This window comes from Limulus polyphemus, unplaced genomic scaffold (assembly GCF_000517525.1).
Source record: "Limulus polyphemus unplaced genomic scaffold, Limulus_polyphemus-2.1.2 Scaffold2581, whole genome shotgun sequence".
Lineage (NCBI taxonomy): Eukaryota > Metazoa > Arthropoda > Merostomata > Xiphosura > Limulidae > Limulus > Limulus polyphemus.
The window spans coordinates 132,425-142,908 of NW_013668191.1; the positions used below are offsets into that span (position 1 = coordinate 132,425).

General features: G+C 32.8%; 2 protein-coding genes and 1 long non-coding RNA gene across 5 annotated transcripts in view; 2 read left to right on the forward strand and 1 right to left on the reverse strand.

The window, feature by feature from the left end:
- LOC106467351 (SH2 domain-containing protein 3C-like) overlaps positions 1–1,768 on the forward strand; it is a 27,463-nt gene extending 25,695 nt beyond the window's left edge. For all 3 annotated transcript variants that reach the window (XM_013927697.2, XM_022395515.1, XM_022395516.1), the window contains one exon: positions 1,195–1,768. In XM_013927697.2, coding sequence (XP_013783151.1) covers positions 1,195–1,743 — 549 coding nt within the window. In that variant the 3' untranslated portion in view covers positions 1,744–1,768. The remainder of the gene's footprint in view (positions 1–1,194) is intronic.
- The window catches only part of LOC111087750, a 19,021-nt gene extending 11,464 nt beyond the window's left edge, over positions 1–7,557 (reverse strand). The window contains exon 1 of the long non-coding RNA XR_002612402.1: positions 7,443–7,557. This is a non-coding gene — a long non-coding RNA (uncharacterized LOC111087750). The remainder of the gene's footprint in view (positions 1–7,442) is intronic.
- LOC111087749 (carboxypeptidase Y-like) lies at positions 1,835–3,854 on the forward strand. Its single transcript, XM_022395517.1, has 2 exons — positions 1,835–2,082; positions 2,174–3,854. The coding sequence occupies exons 1-2, from the start codon at positions 2,055–2,057 to the stop codon at positions 2,908–2,910; spliced, it is 765 nt and encodes a 254-aa protein (XP_022251225.1). The 5' UTR covers positions 1,835–2,054; the 3' UTR covers positions 2,911–3,854.
- Positions 7,558–10,484: the final 2,927 nt, after the last annotated feature.

Genomic DNA, 10,484 nt, shown 5'->3' on the forward strand with positions numbered 1-10,484 from the left:
GATGGTATTAAATATAATGGATGTGATGGATATGTATTGTCATTAATGTTTATGGTATTAAATGTAGTGGATGTGATGGATATGTATTGTCATTAATGTTTATGGTATTAAATGTAATGGATGTGATGGATATGTATTATTAATTTGTGTTGATGGTATTAAATGTAGTGGATATGATGGGCATGTATTATCAATATTGTTGATGGTATTAAATGTAGTCGATGTGATGGATATGTGTTATTAATTTGTGTTGATGGTATTAAATATAATGGATGTGATGGATATGTATTGTCATTAATGTTTATGGTATTAAATGTAAGTGGATGTGATGGATATGTATTGTCATTAATGTTTATGGTATTAAATGTAATGGATGTGATGGATATGTATTGTCATTAATGTTTATGGTATTAAATGTAGTGGATTTGATGGATATGTATTATCAATAGTGTTGATGGTATTAAATGTAATGGATGTGATGGATATGTATTATTATTAATGTTTATGGTATTAAATGTAATGGATGTGATGGATATGTATTATCAATAGTGTTGATGGTATTAAATGTAATGGATGTGATGGATATGTATTATCATTAATGTTTATGATATTAAATATAATGGATGTAATGGATATGTATTATTATTAATGTTTATGGTATTAAATGTAGTGGATTTGATGGATATGTATTATCAATAGTGTTGATGGTATTAAATGTAGTGGATGTGATGGATATGTGTTATTAATTTGTGTTAATGGTATTAAATGTAGTGGATGTGATGGATATGTGTTATTAATTTGTGTTGATGGTATTAAATGTAGTGGATGTGATGGACATGTATTATCATTAGTGTTTATTTTTTTAACTTTTTTGCTAGTTTTTATGGTGTCAGATATAGTGGACATTATGAAAGAGATAATTTAATTCAGTTATTACCTAACTTTTTATAGCAAAGAAATTATCCCATTTTTACCAACATATCCTGGGATATTAATTGTAACTATATTCACAGTACATTAGGAAATCATAGCAAAAGTGTAAAGTCATTTTGGTTGAGTTCTCTACTTGTGAATAAATTTAATTAACTTCTTTCAAAATACTATGTATGTTGAATTGAAAGTGTATTATAGTGTTATGATTCCTATGCCATGTGCTTCTCCAAAATATTATTGGTTTTTGTTTTTTCTCACTAGATAACTCGTCTACGATCCACTTGGTTTGCTCTGCGTGCTAATTTTACAGAAAATGCTTTAACGTATGAAAGCAAACTGAGGCCAACATTAACATCAATGGAAGAGTGTTCTAATCCCCTAGCCCCTAACACGTGTATCCCCTATCTTGTGTCCTTAATCACTATACTCCAACATCACAAGGACCTGAATGTGAAGCAGGAAATACAACCAGTTGAGGAGAAACCCAATACAGACAGCAAGGAAGCAGAGAAACCTCTCACTTTGGGGCTCCCATGGGAACAAAAAGCTGCTGATTATGGACTACAGCTACTGTTCACCCATCTTGAAATGGGAAGGACCTATATTCAACAAAATTCCACCTTTAAGAGAAATAGTGAAATTGTCCTTGAAAATGTCAAATATGATAAACAGTTATTAGACATGTTCAAAACAGAGTTTCATTTGAGATTTTTGTGGGGCACTAAAGGGGCAATGGTTGGAGCAAATGAGAGGTGTTCCAAATTTGATCAACTGTTAAAGATCATATCAGAGAGATGTGAAAGTCACTAGCTACCAACATTTTAACAAAAAATTGGAGAGGAGAAAACAAAATCTAATCTTAAAGTAAAACTGATGACATAATATAAAATATATCAGATTCAGATGGTGACAACAGTGGGTTAGAGTTATATTAAATATTCATATAATTTGTTTTTTTGAAACATGAAAGACACCAAGTACACAGCTTTTACTGTTGCAATATTGCTATTTTATGTAATGAAAAACACCATGTATGCACACCATCTCTAACAAGGCTTTCATTAGGGTATTAACTGCTATATAAATCAACCAAGAAAAAGTGGAACTTAGAACAAAGGCTCATGATTCTCTCTAGTTTAAAAGTCAATGAGTGACTTTGATGCTGGAGAATAGTCATTTAGAATCATGAGTGACTTTGATGCTGGAGAATAGTCATTTAGAATCATGAGGATTCCTGTCCACTATTCTACAGTATCACAGTCACTCATGATTTCAGTCCACTATTCTACAGTATCACAGTCACTCATGATTCCAGTCCACTATTCTCCAGTATCACAGTCACTCATGATTCCAGTTCACTATTCTCCAGCATCAAAGTCACTCATGATTCCAGTTCACTATTCTACAGTATCACAGTCACTCATGATTCCAGTTCACTATTCTACAGTATCACAGTCACTCATGATTTCAGTCCACTATTCTCCAGTATCACAGTCACTCATGATTCCAGTCCACTATTCTCCAGTATCACAGTCACTCATGATTTCAGTCCACTATTCTCCAGTATCACAGTCACTCATGATTCCAGTCCACTATTCTCCAGCATCAAAGTCACTCATGATTCCAGTTCACTATTCTACAGTATCACAGTCACTCATGATTTCAGTCCACTATTCTCCAGTATCACAGTCACTCGTGATTCCAGTTCACTATTCTCCAGCATCAAAGTCACTCATGATTCCAGTTCACTATTCTACAGTATCACAGTCACTCATGATTTCAGTCCACTATTCTCCAGTATCACAGTCACTCGTGATTCCAGTTCACTATTCTCCAGCATCAAAGTCACTCATGATTCCAGTTCACTATTCTCCAGTATCACAGTCACTCATGATTCTAGTCCACTATTCTCTAGTATCACAGTCACTCATGATTCCAGTCCTCTGTTCTCCAATACCACAGTCACCCATGTTCTAGTCAATTATTCTCCAGGATCACAGTCACTAATGATTCCAGTCCACTGTTCTCCAATACCACAGTCACCCATGTTCTAGTCAATTATTCTCCAGGATCACAGTCACTCATGATTCTAGTTCATTGTTCTCCAGTATTACAGTCACTCATGATTCCAGTCTACTTTTTCCATTATTACAGTCACTCATGATTCTAGTCAATATTCTCAGTATCACAGTCACTCATGATTCCAAGTCACTTTTTCCATTATTACAGTCACTCATGATTCTAGCCCATTATTCTCCAGTATTGGTCACTCATGATTCTAGTCAATTATTCTACAGTATCACAGTCACTTATGATTCCAGTCTACTTTTTCCATTATTACACTCATGATTCTAGTCCATTATTCTCTGGTATTGGTCACTCATGACTCTAGTCAATTATTTTACACTATCACAGTCACTCATGATTCCAGTGTACTTTTTCCATTATTACACTCATGATTCTAGTCCATTATTCTCCGGTATTGGTCACTCATGACTCTAGTCAATTATTTTACACTATCACAGTCACTCATGATTCCAGTCTACTTTTTCCATTATTACACTCATGATTCTAGCCCATTATTCCCCAGTATTGGTAACTCATGACTCTAGTCAATTATTTTACACTATCACAGTCACTCATGATTCCAGTCTACTTTTTCATTATTACACTCATGATTCTAGTCCATTATTTTCTAGTATTGGTCACTCATGATTCTAGTCAATTATTCTACAGTATCACAGTCACTCATGATTCCAGTCCACTGTTTTCTAGTATAACAGTCACTTGTGATTTCAGATGATTAACCACTGACATAACAGGTACTCGTTTTTTTTAACAGCTACTTATGGCTTTAGAAGGCTGACTTGTGACATGACAGTGTGGTAATTTGAGTTGGTTTCTGGTGTAGGTCTTTGGTTCTAATCTAAACTAAGGATTTTGTTGTTTTCCTAGTGCAAAGCTACAGAATGGGCTATCTGCACACTGCCAACTATAGGGAATCAAACCCTAAATGTTAGTGTTGTAAGTCCTTAAACTTACCACTGAGGGACTGGAGCCGAGGAAATGATAAATTTGAAATTACTACAATAATTGCTGATGATTCTAATCAGCCAACATTTGATTCAATAGTTATGGATTATTTCAGTTAAACAACTTCTGTGTGACCCTATGAACAATTCCAGTACCTAATATTGACAGAAGATTTCAGCACATCTCTATAGTATTTCTATCTTTGATAATCGTAGTGCACTAATCTCTAAAAGTGCTGGTAGCAACTGTTATAACTTACTGTTTAGCAGTAGGTTTTTCTTCTTAAAATGAATGCCAGTAATAGTATCATGTAATTTGTATAAAAATGATGACACTATGTGCCACACTGAATAAAGTACTGCACAAATCAGACAGATAGAAAGCAAAAGTAGCATTCTACTACCATAAATAATTAATTATATTATAAGCAGTTGTATTTTGTAAAGTTTGGAACACTTCTCATAACCTTTTAAAAGATGTGCCAAATGAGAGAGATGTGTATAATTTACTCTTATGTGTATATTCTCTGTGCAATGTATAGTAATATTTATGGAAGTGCATTTCAGTTTTGTTGGTCCTTGAAACAGCAACTAACATTATTAAACAAAACTACTATTTTGTTTTCTAGTCAATTGAATATGATTGTTATGGAAACCATTTCTTGTAGTTGCCATTAATGGTTCCACCTTTACCATCAAGTCCATTATACACCTGCTTTAAATAATATATAAAAGCCTATGTATATAACAGATTTTTTTTTGTTCAGAAAACCATAAAATTATAGTTGTATTTGTGTAAAAATTAATGTTGTTTAAATAAAATTCCAATAGGAGTCTCATTTGTATCAGTATTTTTTCTGTGATGTTTTTATCTTCTTCCAAAATTAAAGCTTCACCAAACAGCATCAACAAAACTATTCCAGGCTTAACTGTTACAATGTATGCTAGTCTTTGAACAATTTATTTGCTTAAGCAAAAAGTTTGGAATATGCTTAGGTGACTGAAAATATTCCTATACAAATAAAAGGAGATTGGAAGTATTCCCAAGCAGTTATGTTTATTTGTTTGTTTTAGCACAAAGTTACACAATGTGCTTTTTGCACTCTGTTCACAACAGGGAACTGAACTGAGAATTTTAGCACTGTAAGTCTGTACACTTACCACTGACCCACTAGGGAACCTTAGGCAAATTAAAAATGATCAGAGATATTTCTAGGCAAACAAAAATATAATCAGAAATATTCTTAGGCAAACAAAAAGTAGTCAGAAACGTTTCTTGATGAAAAATATTCCTTAACAAATTAAAAGTGATTAGGAATATTTCTAGGCATGCAAAAATTATTTGGAAAATGCAAAGTAATCAGAAATATTCTTGATAAATTCATAAAAGGTGAATTTTAGGCATCATTCTATCTAAAGAGCCCCCTCCCCATTGGCACAGCGATATTTCTGCGAACTTACACTAGAAATAGATAGCGTATTGTGTAGTTTTGTGTTTAACTACAAACAAACACTTTAAACACTTATGTTTTTGAGAAATTAAACTAAACACTCTTCAAACATATATAAATAAGTTGAGATTAAAAAGTAACTTATGTTTGTTTGTTATTAAGCACAAAGCTGCAGAAGATTTATATGTACTGTGAGTATTGAAACCCTATAGCCCGAGCGCTTTCGAAAAGTGGACCTTTCGAAAATGCTCGGGTTATAGGGTTTTTATTCATTTCTATCAAGACTTCTTGATCCTAAGCGTTTTTCTAGCATCATGAAACCTATTAACCTATAACATCGGGCTTGGTCCCAGGGGCCAACCTCGTAAATATTTTGTGCTTCTTACAATTGTCATACTACAACTTTTAATACAGTAAGCGTATCTTTCATACACAAAATATCAGATATTCTATTAAGTTTTAAGATTTCTTAAATAATGATTTCCTCGTGTATTTTTCTTTTCGAATGTTGACTATCCAATATGCAAAGTAATTTTGATTTTCAAATTAAAAATACTTTTATGCACCAGAAAAATTGTCAAATTTCACATGCAAACCATTTATAACCTCCAGATAATAATCAAACTAGATCTAGCTACAAGTTCAATGTATGATTGATTAATTTGAATTATCGTGACTACCTTACTGATGAAACAATGCATTCTACTCAGTATGTGTAAGAACGTAAGTATTATAAATGGGCTATATTCATTAAACCTCAAGGTAATTTTGTAGTTTGTGTTTATTCAAGATAGAATCCGTACTGTTATCGTGGTACACCTTAGATTTATAGTTAGTATTTATTCAAGTTAATTTTATTTGTACTGTTGTCTTGGTCCACCTCAGATCTATAGTTAGTATTTGGTCAAGTTAACTACATTTGTACTGTCGTCTTGGTCCACCTCAGATCTATAGTTAGTATTTGGTCAAGTTAACTACATTTGTACTGTCGTCTTGGTCCACCTCAGATCTATAGTTAGTATTTGGTCAAGTTAACTACATTTGTACTGTCGTCTTGGTCCACCTCAGATCTATAGTTAGTATTTGGTCAAGTTATAATCTGTACTGTTATCTTGGTCCACCTTAGATCTATAGTTAGTATTTCTTTACGTTAAACGTTGTTTACATTTGTACTGTTATCTTGGTCCATCTTAGATTTATAGTTAGGTTTTGTTAAAGTTAATTATATCTGTACTGTCGTCTTGGTCCATCTTAGACCTATAGTTAGTATTTGGTCAAGTTAATTATATTTGTACTGTTATCTTGGTCCACCTTAGATCTATAGTTAGTATTTGGACAAGTTAACTACATTTGTACTGTTATCTTGGTCCACCTTAGACCTATAATTAGTATTTGGTCATGTTAACTACATTTGTACTGTTGTCTTGGTCCACCTTAGATCTATAGTTAGTATTTCTTTACGTTAAACGTTGTTTACATTTGTACTGTTATCTTGGTCCACCTTAGATCTATAGTTAGGTTTTGTTCAAGTTAATTATATTTGTACTGTCGTCTTGGTCCACCTTAGATCTATAGTTAGTATTTGGTCAAGTTAACTACATTTGTACTGTTATCTTGGTCCACCCTAGACCTATAGTTAGTATTTGTTCAAGTTAACTACATTTATACTGTTATCTTGGTCCACCTTAGATCTATAGTTAGTATTTGTTCAAGTTAACTACATTTATACTGTTATCTTGGTCCACCTTAGATCTATAGTTAGTATTTTTTAAGTTAAGCTTTGTTTACATTTCTACTGTCATCTTAAATTAAATTAAAATTGGTCCACTAGTAGTTGAAGTCAACGTGTTTTTTTCGGAATCAGTCGTGATGCGTAATATAGGATATAATTTTCACTCAACATTATTCTAACTTTCTAGTACCAGCCAAAAGTTCCAGAAAAAATGTTGAAAGTTGTCTTATTCTAATCATTTTTCTTACGTAACACTATTTGAAGTTCTTATAATTAACTGCATTGTATACACACGTGAAGCAAGTTTTCTTTTTCCTCATACTTGACCATCTTATGTGCACTCTGTAATTTCATGAGCTGTCTCAGCGATTTCTCCACTTTTTGTTAATTAAAAAGATCTAACAGAGGTGGATATTATTTGTTCATTTCATACAAGTTTTTTTTTTTTTGAAGTAACTCGGTACTGCTAACAAACCTCTACAGTTTTAAAATATCGAAATTTTATGCTTTGTCCACGTGCTGTAGATCTAGTAATGCTATCATCAAGGTCACCGTCATCTTGTACACACTATCGTCAAGGTTACCGTCATCTTCTTGTCAATAATAGCGTCAAGGTTACCGAACATGTATGCTTTCTTTCATGGTGAGATCAGTGATTTTGTATCTATGCCGATAAGAGATGAGGAATACGTAGAATTAACGAACATTTAGGCATATTTTTCAAAAATACCACCACGCTATCGCTATTTCACTAATCGAGCATTTACATAGATAAGAAAACATAAGGAATACAGTTCAGAGAATTCTCGAGTATTTAGACATATTTATGGTGCATTAAAACATAGTGTCAGTCATGCACTACGGTGTCGTTATTTTGGATGTTATATAAATAGTCGGAGGCACACCTTATAAACTCCAATGAAACCCTTTAACTAAAAACTCTTTAGGTGACAAACTAAAGGGAACACAGCTAGTCAACATTATACACTTTTAAAAACTATTGAGCTGATGAACTAAAGGGAAGACCGCTAGTCATCAGTACTCACTTCCGAAAACTCCTGAGCTTATAAACTAGAGAGAAGACAGCTAGTCTACGGTATTCACTTCTAAAACTCTTGAGCTGACAAACTAAAGGGAAGACAACTAGTCAACAGTATACACTTCTAAAAACTATTGAGCTGATGAACTAAAGGGAAGACAGCTAGTCATCAGTACTCACTTCCGAAAACTCCTGAGCTTATAAACTAGAGAGAAGACAGTTAGTCAACGGTATTCACTTCTAAAAACTCTTTAGCTGACAAACTAAAGGGAAGACAGCTAGTCAACAGTATACACTTTTAAAAACTATTGAACTGATACACTAAATGGAAGACAGAACTTTTCAACAATTTTCACTTAGAAAAACTTATGGCCTACCCTTGTTTGATAAAAGAATGGAATTTAATGTCAAAAACCCCATAAATATTTCATCCACATCTCTATTCTAAGGGGCCTAATTATATTTCTTTAGTTTACTGACACAAGGTGCATTGATGATCCTTGTTAAGATTAAACTACAGTCTACAGTAGAGGGTGTGACAAATCAAAGAATGCATTAGGCTTCTAAGTGACAGATTATATTTTCAATTTTACCTTTAGTAAATAGAAAAGATATCTCTAATATATATACCACATCTATTCTAATTATGATAACATCAAACCTTTTAGAATTAAGTGATAAAGAATAACGACTTCATGAATATACTGTAGTTCTTTTTTAACGATAATATTATTTCCAATTTCATGTTCGTATGCTGTTTGTAACTAAGCCTTTTATAAAAACAAAAATCCTTAATTACGTAGTCAGCCTTTTGATTTGACAGATACATATTTGTTGTCCATGATTTTAGGAAAGCAAGTAGGTTCAAAAATTCAATTAAAGATAAAAATGCAAATTCCTAAAATCTGAGCTTTTCTCATCTTGTAGTCAGTATTATTTAGTTTTTTTGTTTTTTTTTTACATTTCGTGATTATTTTCTTTCTATACTATAGGCTGAAAAAAGAAAACACTAATCAGAAATTAAAATATAAGCTCAAAAAGAAACGAGTTGTATTTCTTTGCTGTAACAAGGACACGTCTTTCTCTAACGACTTCTTCTCTTCAGCCGTTATACAACGAGTCGTTTTTTCCATTTGTTCCAGAGCAAAGTATTATATCCTTCCTCTTCCCCTTATGTGAGAAATCAATCATCTTCCTCTTCACTCTGTAAGAAATTAACCTCCATTCACCTGGCCCTAAGAAAGATTAGTCATCTTCTTTCTGTCCTACAATATCTTCTTCTATTTAACATTACGAGAGACCAATCATCTCTTTCCTCACCCGAGAGAAACAGCATTTTCTCTGTTGTTCCTACAGTTAAGCTGCCTTCTTCCTCTTCATCTAACAACGGAAAAATGTTTTCCTTAGTTAACCTAGGGAAAGTCGCTTTATTTCTCCTCGCCCTGTTTGGGGCAAGTCTTATCTTTCCTCTTTTTGAGAGGTAGTCGTATTCTTCTTCTTTGTCCTATAAGAAAGCCATGTCCTCCCTCCTATTGCTTTGCTCTACAAACTCTGGTAACTTATTCACCATGATAGGAAGACTTCTGTTTCTTTCTGTAACTTATTCCTCATAACAGGGATACTTCTGCTTCTTTGTACTGCAAACTCTGGTAAGTTAAGTAAAGAGCAACATTACAAGCTTAAGATATAAATTTGTTTTCAACAGATTACTTGAAAACTAATAACAAACGGGAGTACTTAAATACTATTTTATTTCATCATATAGTTGACAAAATAACACTAGCGAATGAAATATTGTACCTATATATATATATATATATTAATGTAATACAAAATACTTATTTCCCAATACTCACTGCAAACCTTTGTTCAAAGTGGATATTTAATATCGATGGGATGACTCAAGTTTATTTAATATAATGTAAATATTATTTTTAAAAAGAACTGCAATATGAACATTTCTGGGTTAACGGCTACTTGAAGGTTTTATATCAACCTATAACAGTGAATATACTTTCACAATGTAAGAATTTTACAACTTTTTTAGAATCTTCGTTTTTCTCACCACACATAGCTTCGTGTGTTTAAAAGCTAGAAATAAAGTAATGACTCGAGTACGTTTCATATATTTGTTAATTGTGACTAAAATATTACACATAAATTCATAAAAGTATTAAATGAAATTTGTCTATTTACTTATGAATCAAAGTTCTTTCAAATCGGCAGATCTAAAAGCTGGATTTATCAACCAGCCAGGTCCGTTTGTAGAGGCCCGGCATGGCCAGGTGGTTAGGGCG

Coding starts and splice junctions, on each gene's coding strand:
- LOC111087749 (XM_022395517.1), top strand. CDS start 2,055: ATGATTCTCTCTAGTTTAAAAGTCAATG. Junction 2,083..2,173: donor CTCTAGTTTAAAAGTCAATG/AGTGACTTTGAT, acceptor GGATTCCTGTCC/ACTATTCTACAGTATCACAG.